General features: G+C 37.1%; 1 protein-coding gene across 4 annotated transcripts in view; it reads left to right on the top strand.

Annotated features, from left to right (window-relative positions):
* Positions 1–23,262, top strand: part of MAGI3 (membrane associated guanylate kinase, WW and PDZ domain containing 3) — a 287,292-nt gene that overhangs the window by 242,125 nt on the left and 21,905 nt on the right. For all 4 annotated transcript variants that reach the window (XM_007977516.3, XM_007977515.3, XM_007977520.3 and 1 more), the window contains 7 exons: positions 862–1,467; positions 2,697–2,728; positions 5,445–5,601; positions 8,164–8,255; positions 9,946–10,138; positions 12,735–12,923; positions 18,294–18,479. In XM_007977516.3, the coding sequence (XP_007975707.3) occupies positions 862–1,467; positions 2,697–2,728; positions 5,445–5,601; positions 8,164–8,255; positions 9,946–10,138; positions 12,735–12,923; positions 18,294–18,479 (1,455 nt within the window). The remainder of the gene's footprint in view (positions 1–861; positions 1,468–2,696; positions 2,729–5,444; positions 5,602–8,163; positions 8,256–9,945; positions 10,139–12,734; positions 12,924–18,293; positions 18,480–23,262) is intronic.

Here is a 23,262-nt window from a genome sequence, read left to right as displayed (position 1 = left end):
ACAAATCTACATCTTCTGCACTTGTATCCTGGAACTTAAAGTAAAATTAAAACATTATATATATATATATATATATATATATATATATATATATATATGTGTGTGTGTGTGTGTGTGTGTGTGTGTGTATGTATCGGGGTGAAGGAGGATTTCTGGCTATTATAGGGATGTGACAGGATTCTTGCTGAATGCAGGCTGAGGCGATCAGATAATCACCTGGAGAATGGTGGGGAGTGAGGACTTAGACCATATATCAAGACTGGGTGATTCTGGCTAAACTAACTTAGCAGAATTCTTGCTAAAGCTGGGCTCTGGAGGACATGCCAAGGATGAGGCCTGCTGAAAAAAGAGCTCAGAGGAGCCTGTCTGGAGTTTAGTTAAGGATAGCATCTTTGTCAGTGTATGTATATATACATACATACAAACATACATACACATATATAAATAAAATTAATGTATTCAAAAAATATAATACAGTTTGTACAAGTAGTCAGTGGAGTTATTTGCTCCTGTACTAAATACCTACTACAATGTGCATAGCTTTGCATGGCTACTTAGATACGACTCAGAGGGTATACTAATAATGATAATATAAATTATCAGGGTTTTTTTTAATGATTCACTTGAGCTTGAAGTGAAAATTCTTTGCTACTGAAATAAGTAGGATTTTAGACATACATACTTTTTAGAGAGGAGTTAGAAAAGGGAGAATGTCTGTGTTAGAAATCTGTCTTTTCAGCAGTTAATAGAGGTTTCCAAGATTCAAATTTTGTTACTAAATTGTAGTTATTTTTGCCCCTCTAGCAAACATTTAACTTATTTGTTGATTTTAATATTTTTAATATGATTATGTTTTACCAGGTGATGTTATTGTAGACATCAATGGCAACTGCGTCCTCGGTCATACTCATGCAGATGTTGTCCAGATGTTTCAATTGGTACCTGTCAATCAGTATGTAAACCTCACTTTATGTCGTGGTTATCCACTTCCTGATGACAGTGAAGATCCTGTCATGGATATTGTTGCTGCTACCCCTGTCATCAATGGACAGTCATTAACCAAGGGAGAGACTTGCATGAATCCTCAGGATTTTAAGCCAGGAACAATGGTTCTGGAGCAGAATGGAAAATCGGGACACACTTTGACTGGTGATGGTCTCAATGGACCATCAGATACAAGTGAGCAGAGAGTATCCATGGCATCGTCAGGCAGCTCCCAGCCTGAACTAGTGACTATCCCTTTGATTAAGGGCCCTAAAGGGTTTGGGTTTGCAATTGCCGACAGCCCTACTGGACAGAAGGTGAAAATGATACTGGATAGTCAGTGGTGTCAAGGCCTTCAGAAAGGAGATATAATTAAGGAAATTTACCATCAAAATGTGCAGAATTTAACACATCTCCAAGTGGTAGAGGTGCTAAAGCAGTTTCCAGTAGGTGCCGATGTACCATTGCTTATCTTAAGAGGAGGTAAGTAAAAGCACAACATAGAAAAAGTTTCAGTGTTCAAGCATTTATATCCATTGATTGTCCTTCCTTACAGTTTAGAATATGTTTTCCCAGCAGACTTAACTAGTAATTAGTGTACATTTTCCTTAAGGTTCTGTCTGATTGTTTCCATAAGCAGTATCTTTTTCAGCAGTTTTTAAAAAGTTATTAGTGGTTTCGTTCATGTCCATTATGGATTTATTTCCCTCTGTATTCTTTTGAAAATCTGATTCTTGGCTTTAATGATTAGAGAGAGTCACAGCATTGTGATACTTCAAATGAAATACATCCTCTTAATTTCATTTCTCTGTTGATGACAGTAATAGAAATTGACTCTTTCAACCAATGGTGCGTCATCTGGACCTCTGTAATGCACCAAAGATGTTTTGAAAGAGCTAGCATCTCTGTGGATAAGTAAAATGTTGGATGGTGTGCTAATCTGTTCTGCAGAGGCAATCATGATAGCTTGTGCTCATAAAGCTTTTATCTTAAGCTCTAGTATCTGTCTGTAGATGTTAATTAAACTGCACAGTGCTTATGTGAGAGAAATAGAATTTTTATTTTTCAAGGTCATCAGCTGACATGAACTGCTCCCAGACATTTACAAATCCAGTTCCAAGGAATAATCACAAAGTTTAATTTTAATAGGCTTTCTTAAATCCATACTTATAAGTGACTAGTATCTTAAAGAATAAAAGTTAACCACTTACTCTTTTATCTCTCTGGATTTTACTTTTCACTATTGAGACAAATGAGCACTTCAGCTTCTTTGGGAGTTTTTTCTTATTCTCATTTCTTTGATTCATATGGGTTTCTTCTCTGAGTGATGGTGGAATGTGCTCCGAGTAAGGTAGAAATCTCTATGTGAGTGCTTGAGAGTAAGCCAGGGCTTCAACAAGTGTAACAAAGATACCAAAATTCCATGTCATACAGGTTTGATGTCAGTCTCCTGCCTTGCCACTTACTGGTTCTTTGGTATAGGAAAGAATCTTAGTTTACCTTCTCTATGAGATGGTCATAACATTTGTGCCTTCAGATTGTTATAAAAATGAAATGAGATAACATATGTATAATACCTGCTACATAGGAAGTTAGACACAGAATTTACTAGCCTACTAAAAGCTGAAGCTAGTTTTATCATAAACATCAGCAGTATTTGTGATCTGGGAATGCATCCTCTGGTTTTAAACTTTGGCTCATTTTTTTTTAAGGTCCTCCTTCACCAACCAAAATTACCAAAATGGTGAGTATCCACTGGTCCTCAAATCCTTTCCCCAACACACTGAGAGAGATGCCACATTCCCCTCTGTAAGAGGGGCTCACTATGGTGATGATTATCGACCGGGAGAAGTTAGGAGGCATGCTGCCCTTGGCTTGTATTTATCAGAAACTAGGGAAGCATTTGAAAAAGCCCCCTAGTGAGGAGATGTGCTCCACTGGGTAAGTATTGCAACTGGCGGACTGCTGAAGGCCTATTGTACCAACAATCCTGTTCTCTAAGTTATAAAATGTGAACACATCAAAGAACCAACCTAGAGGTCTTTTTACTTTTGTGTTTCAGAGAAACAAGGTAGGAAGGACCTAAACATTAAGACAGATGATAAATTATTACATTGTCTTGCCCCTGCCTAAAGAGAAGATGTAGTAGTTCACATAATTTTGTGGGGACTATAAATGTGCATGCACCTTTAGATAATCTTCTTACTTTTAAGACTAAATTAGGCTTCTTTTTATTATTATTTATTTATTTATTTATTTATTTATTTATTTATTTATTTTGAGACAGTGTCTTGCTCTGTCGCCCGGGCTGGAGTGCAGTGGCGCCGTCTCGGCTCACTGCAACCTCCGTCTCCCGGGTTCAAGCAATTCTCCTGCGTCAGCCTCCCAAGTAGCTAGGACTACAGGTGCACACCACCACGCCCAGCTAATTTTTTGCATTTTTAGTAGAGACAGGGTTTCACCATGTTGGCCAGGATGATCTCAATCTCTTGACCTCATGATCTGCCTGCCTCAGCCTCCCAAAGTGCTGGGATTACAGGCGTGAACCACCACATCCTGCTAACTGAACAAGACTTCTAGAGTAACTGTGGCCTTCTGTGCTAAATGTGCTTGTTGTCAAAGTGAAAGACTTGAAATAGTGTCTTCTTTGGTGTTCTTCTGAATAACCACGTAGCCTATTTAAGGACCTGTGCAGAAAGTAAGAACTTTAAAAGGGGTGCATCAAATACTGCTTTGTGGAAGAAACTCTACGAGGTGCACATTTGTAGCTATTTAAATATCCGCGATGTTTTGGGTATAAAGACAATTTTATTTAAAATTTTAATTTAGTTCTAGTTTGCTCATTTGGAGTCTTTTATCTCAAAATCAAAAGATGGCCTTCCATAACCATAAACTATAGATGGTTATATTAAATGAATTAGTTATTCCTAGCCCACCAAGTAGGAATCCTCTGCAAATTTGCTGTTTTATGGATTAAAAAGAATCACTCAGCTTCTGGGCCTTTTTTTTTTTTTTTTTTTTTTGAGACAGAGTCTCACTCCATCACTTAGGCTGGAGTGCAGTGGTGTGATCTTGGCTCACTGCAACCTCTGCCACCTAGGTTCAAGCAATTCTTGTGCCTTAGCCTCCCAGTAGCTGGAATTACAGGTACACGCACCACACATGGCTAATTTTTATATTTTTAGTAGAGATGGAGTTTCACTACATTGGCTAGGCTGGCCTCAAATTCCTGATCTCAGATGATCTGCCCACCTCGGCCTCCTAAAATTCTGGGATTACAAGCATGAGCCACCATGCCTGGCCAACTTCTGCCCTTTTCATTGACTGCTTATACTACTTGGGTCTAGTGTGAACAGAAATTGTTTTTGTCCATTCAGTTCAAATTGCACATATTCTGCATTTCTCTGGTTCCTCTAGTAATCATTTTTAATTCCTGTGCCACCATATCTATTTCATAATGGATGTCACTGCAGCCACAGTGGCCCTAATGCTTTATAATTGATGGAAGGGTCTGATGAACTTTAACCGCTTCTGACAGAATGCTAAGATGTGTGAGGAAATGGTGGGAGACTACCTTTAGCTTCTCTCCCTTTTCACTGGGTCCGGGAAATTGAAGGGTCCCCTCTAGGCCAACACTTTGTAGTGGCTGACCCCTGATTACTCCCTGACAAGCCGGTGCCCCTGCATTCTAGTCATTGTTAATGATCACAAACATCCATAATCTCCCTCTCCTAACAATAATCCAGGAAAACAAACTGGTCTCAAAACCATATTCCTTGGGCTATTTATTGGATTTCATTGTTAACATTTTATTAAATAAGTCATTTTGCTTGACTATTATCTTGGGAAAGTGCTATCTGAATAGGAAAAATATCAAAATATGCAACTGTGTTTTGCCTTATCTAATTGTCTTGCATGGTACATTTTCTCTTAATATGTATGAATTGGCCAGGCAGGGTTTTCACAGTGCCATCTTTATAACCTAAATTAGAGTTAACCTCTCCTGTTTTCTTAGAAAGAGTATTATCTTAAACATCTTCCTTAGAAATTAAACTCAGTGAATGGGAAGTGGGCCGGGCCAAGAATTTTATGAAGATACTCTCTGAATCTTCCTCTACTTTACTTAGAAGTGCTGTATTGTGTTGTATTTTTATTTATCTTCATCTCAAAGTCAATTTATGTCTTGGTGGTGGAGAAAAGGGCAAAATTGTTTAAACATAGGACTAACTAAGGCTCTTCAGTTGATATTACTGTAAACTTTTTTCTAATTTAAGTTAAATACGTTTCAAATACACCTTGCTATGAAAATGAATTCCTGTAACTGTAGATTTGCTGTGTCTTTGATCCTGCCACCTTTACAACTATAATCAGTTGACATATCCATTTCAGATATCAGTTTTATGAATTAATCAACCATCTGATTTTTTAAAAATACTAAGTAAGGCCCTTTTCCATTTCAGAAAACAGATAAAAAGGAAAATTCAGGAAGTTTGGAGGCCATAAATGAGCCTATTCCTCAGCCTATGCCTTTTCCACCCAGCATTATCAGGTCAGGATCCCCAAAATTGGATCCTTCTGAGGTCTACCTGAAATCTAAGACTTTATATGAAGATAAACGTAAGTAGTTGTGGAATACTTCAGGAAAGCATGTAACAAGATAAATTTGGATTTGTTTTAGACTAGGGCCTTCCCGTCTTTCAGAAGCATATTGAAAAGTTATTCCTTCATTACCATTTTAATAGAACTCTGGACTTCTTCCATGTATATTCAACATTCACACATTCATTTTTTTCAAAATCATGTTTTAAGTGCTAGTTATCTACCAGATGCCATACTAGGTAACTAGAATACAGAGATAAATAGGTTACACAGGACCTGCACCCAAAAATATTATTAGAACTAAATGGAAAAAGGCAAATACGTAATCAAATAGTATACAAATAAGTACACGTAATAAGCCTAACAGGTACAGTGATAGAAAGATGAAATGGATAAATTGGGATCCAAAGAAGGAATACTCAGTTTTATCAGCATGGGCAGTAGGAAGTGTGAGGAAAAGCTTCATACTAGAAGCAAAGCTAAGTCATCAGGGATGAAAAAGTGTCTATCAGGAAGATAAAAGGGAAAGACAGAAGGAATAGCACATGCACACTGGTCTTGCATGACTTGGGTTCTGCAAGTAATTCACTTTCGCTGGGTGCAGTTGGCAAGGAAAGTCACAGAGGAGAGCAGGAACAGATGGAGAAAGGCCAGTTATGCCCCTCAAGGGGAGCTGGAGTTGGTCATACAAATAACAGAGAACCACAGAATGCCTTTAACTGTAAGGAAGACATAGTTTTGTGTTTTAGAAAGGTTTCTCTGGCAGGAGTATGAAGGATGAATCAGAGGTGAATGCAATTTGAGGAAGAGTGTGCAATTTGAAGAGGAAACTAAAGAATTGACTCCTTAAAGGAGTACAGCTGAGAGATAAAAAGAGAGACCACATAAGGCAGAAATTCATGCATGTTCCTACTAATTCACTTACTAATGATAAATCTTTTCCAAAGTAAAATTGCAGATTTAAGTAGGTATAATTTTTTTAAATTTGTTTGTTCTTAGAAATAGACGTAAATCTACTTTGGAAAAGATATGTACAAGTGGAATATATGTGTAATTGACTTAATGCTTATTTAATTAATTGCAGAACTACATCTTGATAATACCAATCCATATTCAGAAAGATAAAAACCAGTTGTATGCATAGCAATCATTTCAATTAGCATAACTATGTAGAATCCCTTTCTTCATACTTTCCATTCATAGCCTGATACATTGTTAGTACTGGTATAAACTCTGCAGTCCCATCAGGCTTCACTCATAAAATAAGTGAGTTGAACTCATGACTCTTTTTTTTTTTCCCGAGACAGAGTCTTGCTCTGTCACCTGGAGCTGGAGTGGCAACTAGAGTTGGCTCACTGCAACCTCTGCCTCCTAGGTTCAAGCAATTCTCCTACCTCAGCCTCCCGAGTAGCTGGGACTACAGGTGTGTGCCACCCCGCCTGGCTAATTTTTGCATTTTTAGTAGAGACGGGGTTTCACCATGTTGGTCAAGCTGGTCTCAAACTCTTGACCTCGTGATCCACCTGCCTCGGCTTCCCAAAGTGGACTCTTTTAATCTCTAAAGTTCTACAATTTTAATAGGAAGTATGTATCAAAAGATATTGCTTCTATAGAATATTATCAGAAATTGACTAATCTCACTTTTTATATAGTTCCCTGACATGTTTATTTCTTTTCTCTTTATAGTAAATACTTCTTACCTATAAATAACATTAATATTTTCCCAATGAAAAAATTTTAGTCATGAAATAGATTTTTGTGACTTAATATTCTTTTTTTTTTTGAGATGGAGTCTCACTCTGTTGCCCAAGCTGGAATGCAGTGGCACTATCTCAGTTCACTGCAACCTCCGCCTCCCAGGTTCAAGCAATCCTCCTGCTTAATATTCTAAGGAATACAACCTACCCTTTCAGAGTAGGATAGTATGGGTTAGGAGATTAGACCCTGGAAATCAACCTGGATTTAAATCTTAGCTTCACCACTTGCTGTGTGACAATGGCCAACTTACTTAGACCCTGTTTTCCCACCTAGAAAACAGGGCTAATAATAAATGTTAGTTCTTAATTATTTTCATTTAAAATGCTATCATTTTGCAAAACCAGGCTAGGTAAGTAGTTCATATGGAATACTTTTCTGAGAGAAAGGTATCAGCTTGAGAGCAGGAATAAGGTATTTTATAGGCACTCTTTTCCTAGGATTTAATGTACCTTACCCAAGTGTTAAGTTAGGTCATTTGCACCTGTCAAATATCAAACTCAAGTTTGATCATTCTGAATTCAACATTGTTATATTGATTGGACAGCATTAGAAGTTAATGACAGTGTAATACTGAGTATATGGAAGTGAGAGTAAATGCTTCTAAACAGTCTTGATACAGTTTTGCTTAGAGCTCAAAACAAGGATTTATAGTTGAATTGTGTGTGTCTGTGTTACACTCCTGTGCAAATTTTCACATATTAAAAAGTTCTGAGATTATACTTTATTGTCTTACTCTATAATATCCTACTAAATATTGAACTTTGTTTTGTTTTAGTCCTTTTAAAATAAATCAAAATATTTATATTTTCTGATTTTCTTTAGCACCAAACACCAAAGATTTGGATGTTTTTCTTCGAAAACAAGAGTCAGGGTTTGGCTTCAGGGTGCTAGGAGGAGATGGACCTGACCAGTCTGTAAGTGTCACTTCTTTGGAACATGGCTGTTTCCTGTTCAAACGTTTTGAGTGGTGATTTGGTGGATTATGGTGTGTTTTGTTTTGTGTTTTAAGTTTTTTTTTCCTCTAACAGTTTCATTAGTATGAGGAAGAACTGCATTTCTATTAGTATCATAGTCCCTCAGTTATTGGGGTGTAGCTGAGGCTAAAAACTGTGAGTAAAAACTGAATATGTCAGCTGCAAATTAGACAGTGATTAATTTATTTACTCCTCTCTGTTAATAACTACATAAAGCTTATTTTAAGTTTGTATTTTCCTTTGCCCTCATTAAACAGAGTCTAAGACATTTTCCTTCTCTAAGAAACCTATAATCCCATGTCCTCCTTCCCACTATTACTTCTGCTGAATGTTCCAAAAATGGTTGGCATGAGCCTGTGTATATTGTTTCACCTCATTTTATTAGTAAGTTGGCATTTTCATGCTCAGTACTTTGCATGTCATTTCATCTGTTACTTTGAAACTAGAGGAATATAAAATAATTAATATTTTTGTCCAGAGGCATAAGGGTTATATTTGCAAAGCGTTTGAAGTCTAGGATTTTGTTTACATATGATACTCACATAAACTTGTTTTAGAGAACAAATGTAGTGGGTTTTGTTTCTAAGTTTTTCTCTTGGTTTGAATAACAAAGAAGTAATGTGTTCTATAGAATTTTTAAGAACATATTTGCATTTTCCTTTATATAATATCAAAAAAGACTATATTATGGTTGGAAGTTAGGTGAAGAACAATAATCTTTAAAAATTACAGGCTTCTTATTTCTGAATAGAACATTTGATTTATGTAATATAAATTTGTTCTAATTGGTCATATTGGTTACAGTTACAACAGTCATTGGAGACACATAAAGCTTAAGGCAGGTTGCCCTCTGTAGAACAAGTAGTAGATACTTTAATTGTTCTTGGTGGTATTTGTATTTTTGTTTTATTGCTTCCTATTTTGTTGATACTCATAATGTTCACTTAGACATTTTAAGAATTTGTCTCAAACAACTTAGAAGAAACCTTTCTTTTCTCTTGAATGTCAGATTTTAGCAGCTCTGAAACTAGCCCAAACATTCAGAATTGCCTAATTAATAGGATTCTAATGCTGGTGAGCAAAGTGAACCAGATTTGTTCACTTAGATACAAGTGAGCTTCAGGCCACTCTGTTCCCATTGAGATTTAGAAAGAAGAAATGTCTCTGTGCTGTGTATATTGAACTTGTACTGTTAGTCTTATGTGATGGGAGTACCATTGAGAATGATCTCAGTTGCTGTGAACAGTATGTAGAAAATCTTGCCTGATGACATTGAACAGACTTTTAATAGCTACTATGCAGATTTATATTTTCTGAGTTTAGTGTTTTGTTTCATTGTAATGATGGGGATAATGGTGGTGCATTTTGAGTTATTGAACAACTTTGTGTTTTCTATTTCCTTTGTACACAGCCCTGAGGATCTATAAGGGATTACATAATACAGTGTGGTTATTTGAAGTGCCATTTTGGAGAATGGGCACTTTCCCAGATAATACCTTTCTAGAATATGACTGTTTTCATAGTTGAACTGCAAAAATCTGTTGGTTTGCACAATGCTAAGTTAGGAATTCCTTAACTCTTCCGCTAAACTTTACACGGTGGACCAAACTATACGTTGTTATCTTATCAGATATATATCGGGGCTATTATTCCCCTGGGAGCAGCTGAGAAAGATGGTCGGCTCCGTGCAGCTGATGAACTAATGTGCATTGATGGAATTCCTGTTAAAGGGAAATCACACAAACAAGTCTTGGACCTCATGACGACTGCAGCTCGAAATGGCCATGTGTTACTAACTGTCAGACGAAAGATCTTCTATGGAGGTATGTGAACTTGTTCCTGCTCTGGAAAGTTAAAAAAGAAACAAAGACACTAATCTACCTCTTGTGTAGTTTTGTTATTTTATTACATTCAGTAGTATCTGAGATAACTCATTTGATGTGATCCAGGCCTCACTGTGGAAGGCCATGCAAAGACAAAAGGATTCAGAAATAATACTACTATAAAAAAATACATTTTGGGTTTCTATATTAAGATTATTTTCATATATTGATGCATTTCGCAAATGTGGTATTATAGGTGGGAGTATTGATTTAAATCCGGTTTTGTTTTGTTTTGTTGAGGCAGAGTCTCACTCTGTCACCCAGGCTAGAGTGCAGTGGTATGAGCTCAGCTCACTGCAGCCTCCACCTCCCAGGTTCAAGCAATTCTCCTGCCTCAGCCTCCTGAGTAGCATACCACCACATGGCTAATTTTTGTATTTTTAGCAGAGATGGGGTTTTACCACATTGGCTAGGCTGGTCTTGAACTCTTGACCTCAAATGATCCACCTGTCTCAGCCTCCCAAAGTGCTGGAATTACAGGCGTGAGCCACCATGCCTGGCCTAAATTTTTTTTTTTAATAGCAAATAAAAAGTTATTTAGTCATACCAAGATATCCCACTAGCTGAATGTACAAAGATTTTTGGATCCCAATGAAATCTGAACTACTAAGGGAAAGTGGGATGTTTCTACTTGGGAAGTTTTAGTATAATTTAACATTTATTGAGTGCTTACTATGTCATAGATGCATGAATTATTTTATTTAATCTTCACAACACTATGAGGTCATTGTCTAGTTCTATGACTACTCAGAGAAAGGTTGAGAAACAAATAACTGGTAAGAGGTAGGGCCTGGATTAAAACTTGCAGTTTAATTCAGAGATCAGGGTTTAAACTATAACATTAGGATATGAATATCTCTTATAGTTTCTCATCAGTAGCTTTATGAATAATTAGGAAGTTTTATAAGTGAATTCTTGCCACTTTAAAATTAGAAAAATACAACTCTGTAGCACAAGAATATAAGCCTCATGAAGCTATGATTTTTTATTTGTTTAGTTATCTCCTGTATCCTCAGCACCTAGAAGAGTGCCTGTCTGGTACAAAGTGGACATTAATAAATTGTTAATTGGATGAATATTTACCTCACTCTCAAAAATGAGGCACTGTATTTGTTATTGCAACATTCAAAGTAAAGGCCTGCCTCCTTTGGTAAATATCAGCCTTTTAGAGATGCATACAGATTTTGTAAGGCAGTACTGCCTCAATTTGGTTGTGTTGGAGGCCAAATGTAACTACTTACAGTAAAATTGTGATGTTATACAACCTACAAATTGGCTCTTCCCTGGAAAGAATCATGAAGAAGTTTCATAGTAGTGTGGTATTGTTGGAGACATTTTAGCTAATACATTCTAACCATGCATTTTGAAAAAAAAGAAAAGGAAAAAACATATTATTAAAACCATGTGAATTTTCAGCCAAAAAGAGACCTTATAAATATGTACACGACTGCAGTGTGTTGTGGTTATTATTAACAATGGTTTGTACCAAATTATGGCAAAAAAAAAATGCCCTTTTTAAAAAATCAATTAGGACTTTGTGCCATTCTCAAGTTCTGATAAAAGAGCAGAAAAAGGTATAGGTTAATTGGCCATTTATCAGGAATTTCATATGACCCTGTCTATGCCTAGAAGTGTTTGCTGTTCATGTGGACAGCTTGTTATGTGTCCCAGCAAGTTGGGGGGTGGGGGTTGGGGAGGTGGAAGGCTGAGAACTGCTAATGATGAACTCATCTTATATCATCATTCAGGAAACTGCAATTGCAAAACACATCATATGAGACAAATCCTATACAGGTAGCAAACTGTTACAATGGGGCAACATTTCTGCCCTGATGCTTTAACCTCTAAGACAGACATCAATGAGTATCAGTCACTGAACTAAATTATATTTATAATTGATTTTAAAAGGAAGTTCATTGTGTCATTCCTCATTATGTGTTTCGTTAAAATTATTGGTCCATGTTATAAACCTTGATGGAACTAGAACAGTTTTAAGAAGAAGTTTTTACTATCAAATCTCACAGAAGCTTTTAAAAGCTTCCTTTAAAATGAGATCACAAGGTCAGGAGTTCAAGATGAGCCTGGACAATATGGTGAAACCCATCTCTGCTAAAAATACAAAACTTAGCCGGACATGATAGTGGGCACCTATAATCCCGCCTACTCGGAAGGCTGAGGCAGGAGAATTGCTTGAACCCCGGAGGCAGAGGTTGCAGTGAGCCGAGATCGCGCCACTGCACTCCAGCCTGGGTGACAGAGCAAGACTCCATCTCGGCGGGGCGGGGGGAAGAAAAATGACAACTTGAGATTGTATGTATTTTTCAGTAATCCACTCTGAGTATCTGGAAAGTCGGATGGACTGCTGTTGCCTAAATCTGCACTCGGATTACACCCGAAGCTCACATGTGGGGCTGCTTTTCTATTCTTTATGTTATTAGAAACTGAATTTTTCTGTGAGGGGCTTAGCATAAAAACACTTTAGTCACCAGAAATTATGATGTTCCAGAAATATCAAAACTGATCATGTTTATTATAGAAAAACAACCTGAGGACGACAGCTCTCAGGCCTTCATTTCAACACAGAATGGATCTCCCCGCCTGAACCGGGCAGAGGTCCCAGCCAGGCCTGCACCCCAGGAGCCCTATGATGTTGTCTTGCAACGAAAAGAAAATGAAGGATTTGGCTTTGTCATCCTCACCTCCAAAAACAAACCACCTCCAGGAGGTAAGGGATATTGTATCTTATTGTCTCTCCCTGCAAGTCCAGTTTTCTGAGGCTCCCACTGGAGTTTATGAAATAATTAGGAACTACGTATAAAATGCCTTAGGTACTTATCTTTTTAAGAATGGTGAATACTTTCCTTATTTTCAAAATTAGGTAATCTGAACCAAACCTTCTAGGCTTCAGGTTTATCTATTATCTCACATTCTATAAAATATTTACTAAGTCTCAGTAGCTCCATTTGCATCAAGGTTATACTGAAGATAATATGTAATAGATATGGATTTAATGAAAGGTATAATGCTGACTTTTAAAAAAATGGGGGCTCATGTTCTCACTCATAGATGGGAATTGAACAATGAGAACACTTGGACACAGGAAGGGGAACATGACACACCGGGGCCTGTTGTGAGGTGGGGGGAGGGGGGAGGGATAGCATTAGGAGATATATCTAATGTAAATAACGAGTTAATGGCTGTAGCACACCAACATGGCACATGTATATGTATGTAACAAACCTACATGTTGTGCACATGTACCCTAGAACTTAAAGTATAATAAAAAAATAAAAATAAAAAAATGGGGGCATAGGTTTTGAAAATTAGGATTAATCATGTATATAGAAAAGAATTAAAGACTAGAAGCAATTGAGAACAAGCAAAGCAGATTAATAGAAAAATCTTGACCCAAATATGTCTTTATTTAATGTTATTATTTAATAATAATTGCCGTAGTCCGGCTATAAATTACCCTTGTGAATAAGAGGCATACTTTTTATAAATGTTTCATTGAAAGGTAAAAATTTTGTCAACAATTAGAAAATGAATCTAAATATCTTGAACCGAATTTAACAGAATATTCTAATCCAGAAGATGAATGTATTTATATCAGTTCCATGATCAAAGGAGGAATTACATCTGATATATTCAGGGCTGTTACGATTCAGCAAATGAAATATTTGTCTTGATGTTTCTATAAAATAATAATTTTTAATATAAAATCCAGTTGAATATAAGAACCCAGCCCCAAGTCAAATAATAAAAATCTCTGACTACATGAAAATGTGCCCTTGCCTTTACAAGTCAGTTTGATTATATTTTGAATAGTGAGATCCTTTTAGACCAAGTGGTTGCTAAAACCTTAGTTTAAAAAAAAGAAAACAGTTTTAGGAAAGTGTTGTGAGCCAAAGCAATTTGCAAAAATCTTGCTAAAATTAATGGAAGTGTATAAGGGAAAAAGAGTCCATGACATGGATGAGTTATCGCTATAGTATTAGGTCACTGCTCACTGATACTAGTTTCCATTTTCCCAAAGCAGTTGCCATGGAAACACTTGGAACTGGAACTGTCACTGATGCTGTGAGGATGATAATATGGCCTGTGTTAGAAAAATGAAAGGAAAGCAGCTTTTAGGTGGTTTTCATGTTATGTCATTGGAATCAGTGTTTCTAAAAACAGATAACCATTTAGGATAATGATATTGTCATTCTCGTAACATATGATAACCCCAGGCATTCAGATTAACCAAAACAGTGAAAGAGTATTACTCTAGTAGATAGATGCTAACCATTTTCTGTATTGAAGATATTCCCTTTCTAGCACTACAGAAATTTGGGGAGAATCTGATGTTCACCATAAAACTAAGCTATACAGAGAAATTCAGTAAAATAAGTTTCATTGCTTAAATATGTTTGAGCATATTTTTACATTTGTTTATATTTAAAATTTGTTATATTAAATTTTAATAATATTAAAATTTAATTAAGTATTAAATGTAATTAAGTATTAAAATTTAATTAAGTATTTTTATTTGTATATATTTTATTGGTAAATTTTTAAAAATTTAAAAATCTTTAAGTAGTTTTATATTTCCTTGTTTCAATCATTTTTTACTATTTTGATGGTTTTACCTATGGAGCTACTTCATCTCTGTATAAGATAGTGTCATTAAGGGTTGGGTTTTGTAATCCAACAAACTTGGATTCAAGTCCTGCTTATATCTTTTAATAGCTGTCTGATCTTGGGCAACTTATTTTCCCTCCAAGAGCTCCAGTTTCTTCCGTAAAATGAGGATGATAGAGACACTCCCTGTCTCACGAATGTGAGGATTAAAGGAGACAGCGTATGTGAAGCCCTTAGCCAAGGCCTTCAGTAAATGTTAGCTGCTGTTGCTTGTTGTAGCTTCTGCTGCCGTTGCTATCATCATCATTATTATTTAGAAAATTGTAACCATCTCTTAATTTTTCTTTTAAAAAACTTTTAAAAATTCGTCAATACTTAGTAATGAGATAGGAAAGAAAGCCCAATTAAAATGTAAGACTGAGGCAGCAGCTCACGTGTGGCAGGAAATGAGTAATTGCAGCTCATTAATTATCAGGCTGAATGGTAAATTAGGCTCAGGTTGTTGATGAATTTTATGTAAAGTACTTGAGATTTTCAGTCCTAGTGTAAAACCAGAATTAATCATTTCACTGAAATGCTAGTTAATAATCTCATAAAATGTTGAGGCCTGAGAGTATTCTTGTTAGAATTTTATTTTCTAACATTCTCAGGGGAAAGCTCAAATGAGGAGCTTTCACTCACAGAGACTGAATACTTGCTGCAAACTGTATGATAGAGAAGGTTTGCTTCAGAAAGGAGTTAGCACAGGTGGAAAGGCAGGAAACCTGTCTGTCAGAATAGATCTTTTTTTTTTTTTTTTTTTTTTTTTTTTTTTTTGCTTTGAGACAGTCTTTCTCTGTTTCCCAGGCTGGAGTGGAGTGGCGCGATCTCGGTTCACTGCAACCTCTGCCTCCCAGGTTCAAGTGATTCTCGTGCGTTAGCCTCTCGATTAGCTGGGATTACAGGCATGTGCCAACACACCTGGCTAATGTTTTCTGTATTTTTAGTAGAGACAGGGTTTTGCCATGTTGGCCAGGCTGGTCTCGAACTCCCGACCTCAGGTGATCCACCCACCTTGGCCTCCCAGAGTGCTGGGATTATAGGCGTGAGCCACTGTGCCTGGCCAGATCATTCTTTATGGACCTTGTCTCAGGTATTTTCTGATGACGTATGTCTCAAGAAGAGTTCCTAGTAGCATCTGTGGTACCAGTTATGGAATTCTGAGTTTCTCTACTGTTGACTTTTTCAAAGATCAGGGATCCAGGTCCAGCATCTTCAGAATTTGTCTAAGTGCTGAATGAATGGAGTATTTAGAAAAGGCCTCTATTTAAGATTAAAAAGACATGGCTAGTTTTTGCTTTACCAGTACTTCAGAGCTTTTAGTGTTACTCCTTCTTATCATATAGTTTTCAGTTCTGGTTGCAAAGGATTTCTTTGAAAAGGGAACATTTCCAATTACTGTTCTTTGTTTTCCTGAAAAGAAATGTTTTAAGAGCACTAAAGTGATCTCAGGATCTGGACAAGCCAGGCTATGAGACAGATTTAGGCCAAAGATGAATGAAGATGGGTAAGTTGGCTTTATGGCAAATGCCTGTAGACTTTGGGTATCAACAAAAATCAGGCAGGACTGAAGGCTTTTCCCTAGCTATGTGAACTCTAAGGGGTTACCTTGAACAGTTTCCCAGTCTGTTTAGAAAATGTTCAGAAGTTACCTTTCTACGGGTCTGTTTGCTATTTTTAACTGTTCTAGTGATACTGCTATAAATACTAAGACAGTAACAATCTGACTACTTTTACCTTCCCTGATCCAGATAACCAGCCCTTTAGGAAGTTGTATACCACCATGCACCAATTCTTTTTACCACATTGCTCAGAGGCTGAGAAAATCTCTAAGATTTCAGAGATTAATTCTATTTAATGCTTTCCCAAGTCTGAACAAACTCCTTTTAGTGAGCCAAGGAACTGAATGATTTTCTTCTCAGGGGATCTAGAAAGAACACTATGTTTAAGTAAATCTTTTGTAAAAAGGAGAATAACTGAGATACTGATTTAGAAGGTCACCACAGGGCCACCATAGGACCTGCCATATGTTTCTGGTGTGCCACCTGTTGTAGAATTAGTGAATCAACTCATAATGCCTGGCATATGACATGGCCCTTTCTGCACTGGCATTTCTCTAATTACATTGTTTGTAAGGAAAATAGAATAATAAGTGCTTGACATAATTCAGAGCTAAAAGGCACTTCCTTCCAACACTGACTTACTCTATTTTAAGATAAAATCTCCCACTGTGTATTCCTAGAAGAGCCAGGACACTGTCTGTAGGGAAATAAATTATCATCAAGAATAACTTTTCTAGTCCAAAAGAAGGTCTATTAAAATGTCCCTTACATACTCCTAGATATGATTCAGACATACTAGTAAGGAGCGGGTTTTACTATGGAAATTAAACATCATTCACAGTGCCATTCAAAAATATGAAGTATCCCTATTCAAATCAGTCAGCAGTCAGCAGGAGCCCACATATCTGATAAGTTTAAAGTTGACTGACCTAGGCTAGGAAATTCTCAGAGAACACAGAAGGAACATTTGTTTCCTAATAGAAATGCTGCCTGTTGCATGGTGGAAAATATTTTGTTTGACAAGATTTCCTGAATATATGAGAACTCATTTCAAGCTACAATTATAGCAGAATGTCTTAATAGTTAGTCCAGGAAGGCCCTTAGCATTATAAGCTAGAGATACAGTAGAGCTGCACAGAGCATCTTTGCAATTGTATGAGACTCAGCTTTGTGTATTTGGTTTAGAATTTGATCCATGAGTCAAGTAGTCTTAACACTTAACATTTAATGTTCTAATTCCACTCAGCTTTTCAAATTTTAAAAAGAACCAAAGGCATAAATAAGAGGAATTAATTTACCTGTGGAATTAAGTATGATTCATTTTAATTGTCAGTCATTTCACTGTACCTGAATTTCTGACCAGTAACTACTGAGTGCTAAACCTGAGTTTGACCTGCATTTATTTACAAGGTTCCTTATGGGAGCAAGTGCTCCTTTAACAGAAGCAAAGATTATCTTATCGTAGCAGTTTTTAAAATAGCTAAAAACTTGATGCAGCTTAAATGATTAACAATAAACAATGAGACATCTGATCAGTCAGGTGGTATCAGCGAGATTAATAACTCTTAGAACAGTTAGGACGATAATGTAAAAATTAGAACAAGGTTTCTGGTAGGTAGAAGATAGCAAAGAGGTTTATATACTATGATTACAACTGTGTAAGAGTATGTATGTGGGCAAAAGTGAGAAGTACGAAAATACTTGCGTTTGGATGGGGTGATGACGTGTGGTACTTTTCTGTTATGTTTTTAAACATTTTTCTTTGATGTTATGTTGAATTTTTAAATGATGATGATTATAAATCTAACACTAGCAGAAATCTTAAATAATTGAAAACCTGGTTTTTTGTTTTTTGGTTTTTTTTCCCATAGTTATTCCTCATAAAATTGGTCGAGTCATAGAAGGAAGTCCAGCTGACCGCTGTGGAAAACTGAAAGTTGGAGATCATATCTCTGCAGTGAATGGGCAGTCCATTGTTGAACTGTCTCATGATAACATTGTTCAGCTGATCAAAGATGCTGGTATCACCGTCACACTAACGGTCATTGCTGAAGAAGGTAAGGAGCCAGTAGACCCGCCTGCCCCAAGCTGATCTGAGAGGCGCAAAACCTGTGGGAGGCAGTAGCCTCCTCCAGCACTGCCAGAATCACTGCAGGGATAGAACTGTGTATGCACGCTGGAGTCTCATTCTTCGCCTTTTCCATTTAATGAACTTAAAAGACAACTTATTATAAAATTATCAGCAGCTCAAGAAAAATAATCCAGCTAGTGAGTGTGGACCATTTATTTATGTGCTAGAGAAGCAAGCACCCAGAAGTGAAAGAGACTGGTAATACTTTTCAGATCTTATTTTCTTAAAATAATGTCTTAAGTCTTGGCTTGAGTGAGAGAAAATCCTTTAAACAGTTCAAAGAAAGTCACTGTTGATATCAAGTCTTTTATGTCAGGCCGATGCCACCGTGTGCCTTTCCTTGGGGGCAGGGCTTTGTTCTGGGCAGCCGCTTTGTAAACAGGGTAAAAGAGTGTGTGGGAATGGCTAGTAAGTGGGGCATAAAACACATACTGGCAGCCCTGGAGTCTTACAAACATGTTTAATGTCTTGCCTTGCTGTAAAGCTGCCTTTTGATCATTAAGAATTTCTAATTAGGAACCATCTTTAACCAGTTCATATTTTTTGTGAATTACAACATAACCACTATGTAATGCTCTCATTTTTCCTGATTTTGCAAAACAAGAAGCCAAAAACAGAATTATGAAGGGTCAGTCTTTGATGTTAAAATTCCTCATACTATAATGTGTATTCATGTTCCATTTTCCCCCATGACCCTCTGATCTAGTTGGTTTCCAAGTCTTTTATACTTCCCGGTTCTACCTTTTGTTTCTGTTCCTACCACACCACTCTCATCCATTTATTTCTAAGGTATTACATAAATCTGTTCAAGATGCTGTAGGGGGTATTTCTGCGTGGACCTGAATTGACTTTACTGCTCCCTTAGGTCCTGTCGAATTCTGGGCAGGATTCCAAGATGCTGTGACATCCCTGCCTTTGTTCTTTCCCTTCTCCATTCCGTTCCTACCCTCTTCTCAGACTCTGCTGATTCTTTTTTAAAATAATCCCTTGTAGAAGCTCCACTGCTTCCCCACTCTCTGCCCAGAAAGTGTTCTGTGATTTTGCTCTCAGCCTGCCTTTTAAATGTACTTCTCGGTATTCTCTCCACACCCTCTCTGAGCTGGGCCTCACTGGCCTCTGTGTACATGGCCTCTGCCCGACCCCAACTCCCATGGCACCTCCTGTCTCTGCACTTCATTGGACATCATTCTTATATAACTATATCCCTGTTTAAATGGTCTGCTCTTTATAAACAAAAAACATATTGGTTGACTATGATACTAGATGCTCAGCATTTTTTTTTTTTTTTTTTTTGAGACAGGGTCTCACTCTGTTGCCCAGGCTAGAGTGCAGTAGCACAGTCGTGGCTCACTGCAGTTTCAACCTCCTGGGCTCAAGTGATCCTTTTACCTCAATATGCTGAGTAGCTAGGACTGCATCATTTTTTATTTCTTTTTTTTTTTGAGATGGGGTCGCACTGTGTTGCCTAGTCTGGTCTCGAACTCCTGGGCTCAAGCGATCTTCCTGCCTCAGCCTCCCACAGTGCTAGTATTACAGGGGTGAGCCACTGTGCCTTGCCAGCAAATACGTTTTGAATGAAAGAGGAGTAAACAAATGAGTGAACAAAGTAAAAGTTAGGAGATTTTAGTTCTGAGGCCTTCTATCCCATTACCTAAGCAGAGGCGATTTAAACCCAATAAAAGAAGTAAGGCTTTTGACAAAGGTCACAGATATCTATTAGCTAGTTATATGACAAAAAAGCTACCTAATATTTCTAATCTTCACTTTTTTAACTGTAGAATTGGAGTAGTAATATCTATTTCAGGATCATCATCAGGGGTTAAAGGTGAAAATATACAGAAACTACATAAATACTCTAGGGTGCTCATCTAATATCATTATTTTACCTACATGACTGGCTCCCTCATTCAGGTCTCTGTTTAAATCTCACTTCCCAAGGAAATAATAATAGTATTTAATAAGGGTGTACTATGTGACAGACATTGTCCTAACTGCTTTATGTGTATTAACTAATACAATAATCCTAGGCAGGCACTATGGTTTTCCTCTCATAGATGAGGAGACTGAGTCACAGAGCAGTTAGATGAATTGCCTGTGGTTAAAAAATGTTCTAAATGCTTACTCTCAATATCTATGTATCTCGTCTGTGAACCACACTTTGGGTAGCCTTGGGATAGATTGTTAGAAAAAAAACTACTTCTTTCTCCAGTAACTTTTCCCCAAAAATTACTGTTTACTGTTGATGGTGTTTTCTCTGAGAGATTATCCAAGATTGTTCATAATTTTTCTTAGAATGAAAGTTCACTTTCACATTCTGGCCCAAACACTTGTGGACTGACACTTGAGATTTCCTGTATAACGTCAGTTCGTGTTCAGAGAAAAGAGAGAAGGGTGGAGGGAAGCTCCCTAGCAGATATATACTTAAAGTATATTTCATATGCAGCCACAGCCTCTTAAAATACAGTCACATTTTATATGTTAAATCACATTGCAGTGATCACACATTATTTTATTATACTCTAGGTTTTTTTAAACTATGAAAACATTCAGAATCTCTTATTTTTCTTAGGAAAAACCAGAAAATCTTCCTTCTGTCTATAAAGATTTCATTCATGGAGTTTGTAAGCCTTCCAGGTTTCTCATAAAATTCAGTATAAAATCTATCAACTGCACTAAAGAGTCAAATGAATATTTATAACTCTAAAGCTATTTTCAGAAACCACACATTCAGATCAATACCTCAGGGCAGCAGAGCTTCCCATCTGGTACTTCTCCCCTTCTCTCCGTCAGCCATTTCCCGTTAACAGGTAAAGACAGTTGCCTAGAAAAAGAACAACTCTTGGTCCGTCCATCCTTTTTATCCCCCTTTGCTAGATGCTGTTTAATATTTGTGCCTATGTTGCAAAGGAAATTGTAAGGCAAGTGTCATATTTCATAAAAGACTTCCAAACTGTAGCCAGGACTTGAGACTGTTCTCTATCATATGGCATTCCCCACAACACTACCGCCTCTTCCTCCGCCATGGTATCTTGTTTTAAAATATGGAACATAAATTTACTATGTCTGATAGTTCCTGCTTACTGTAAAAAATATATATATATATAATTTTTCAAAATTAATTTCTAATTTTTTGTCAGGTCTTGTTAATTTTAAGAGTGAACATGACTTACCAAAGGCTACCAAGCACTCCTATTGGAATGATTCTGGTAGTGTTGCAATACTTTTGTTTTGTTTTCAATTTATTTATCTGTTTATTCCCATTTGTCTCCATTTTCCATTCTCATTTCTCTCACTGTTCCCATTGGCAAACATTCTAGTATGTTTTATGTACTGCATTTTATTTGTACATCTTTTAAAATACATTTTTTGTTGTGTGTTGGCATTTATTTTTGAGTTATGTAAATGTTATAGATTTTACACTGGGTTTTTCTCAGAACCATGTTGTTGTTGTTGTTTTCTTTTAATGCCATTTTACTGAACAGGATCCAATCCAGGATTCCTCGTGGCATTTAGTTGTTGTGTCTTTTTTTTTCTTTTTAATTGGGATAGAATTCATATACTATAAAAGTCATTATTCTAAAATATACAGCTCAGCCTGGCACAGTGGCTCATGCCTGTAATCCCAGCACTTTGGGAGGCCAAGGCGGGCAGATCACCTGAGGTCGGGAGTTCGAGACCAACCTGACCAACATGGAGAAACCCCACCTCTACTAAAAATACAAAATTAGCTGGGCATGATGGCATGTGCCTGTAGTCCCAGCTACTCAGGTGGCTGAGGCAAGAGAATCACTTGAACCGAGGAGGCAGAGGTTGCAGTGAGCTGAGATCGAGCCATTGCACTCCAGCCTGGGCAACAAGAGCGAAACTCCATCTCAAAAAAAAAAAAAAAAAAAAAAAAATATATATATATATATATATGCAATTCAGTGGTTTTTAGTATATTCACAGGATTTTGCAATCATTACCACTAGTTCCACATTTTAATGCCCCCAAAAGAAACTTCATACCCATTAGAAATCACTTCCCATTCTCTTGAAACCCCCATCCCTAGGCAACCACTAATCCACTTTCTGTCTCTGTGGATTTGCTGGGTATTTCATATAAATAGAATCGTACAGTATGTGGCCTTTTGTGTCTAGCTTCTTTCACTTGGCAAAATGTTTTCAAGGTGCATCCTAGTTATAGCATGTATCAGTACTTCATTCCTTTTTATGACTAATGAATAGTATTTCATTATGCATACATATATTTTGCTTACCTATTAATCATTTGATAGACATTTGAGTTGTTTCTACTACTGTGAATAATGCCACTACAAACGTTGTTTGTTTGGTTTTTTTTTTTTTTTTTTTTAATTCTTTTTTTTGAGACGGAGTCTCGCTCTGTCGCCCAGGCTGGAGTGCAGTGGCCGGATCTCGGCTTACAGCAAGCTCCGCCTCCCGGGTTCACGCCATTCTCCTGCCTTAGCCTCCCGAGTAGCTGGGACTACAGACGCCCGCCACCTCGCCCGGCTAGTTTTTTGTATTTTTTTTTAGTAGAGACGGGGTTTCACCGTGTTAGCCAGGATGGTCTCGATCTCCTGACCTCGTGATCCGCCTGTCTCGGCCTCCCAAAGTGCTGGGATTACAGGCTTGAGCCACCGCGCCCGGCCTACAAACGTTGTTTTATAGGTTTTTGTGTTGACGTATGATTTCACTTTTCTTGGTTGT

The sequence above is a fragment of the Chlorocebus sabaeus genome, chromosome 20 (genome assembly GCF_047675955.1).
Source record: "Chlorocebus sabaeus isolate Y175 chromosome 20, mChlSab1.0.hap1, whole genome shotgun sequence".
Lineage (NCBI taxonomy): Eukaryota > Metazoa > Chordata > Mammalia > Primates > Cercopithecidae > Chlorocebus > Chlorocebus sabaeus.
Note: the sequence above shows the minus strand (reverse complement) of the source record. Positions and strands in the feature narration are given on the sequence as shown.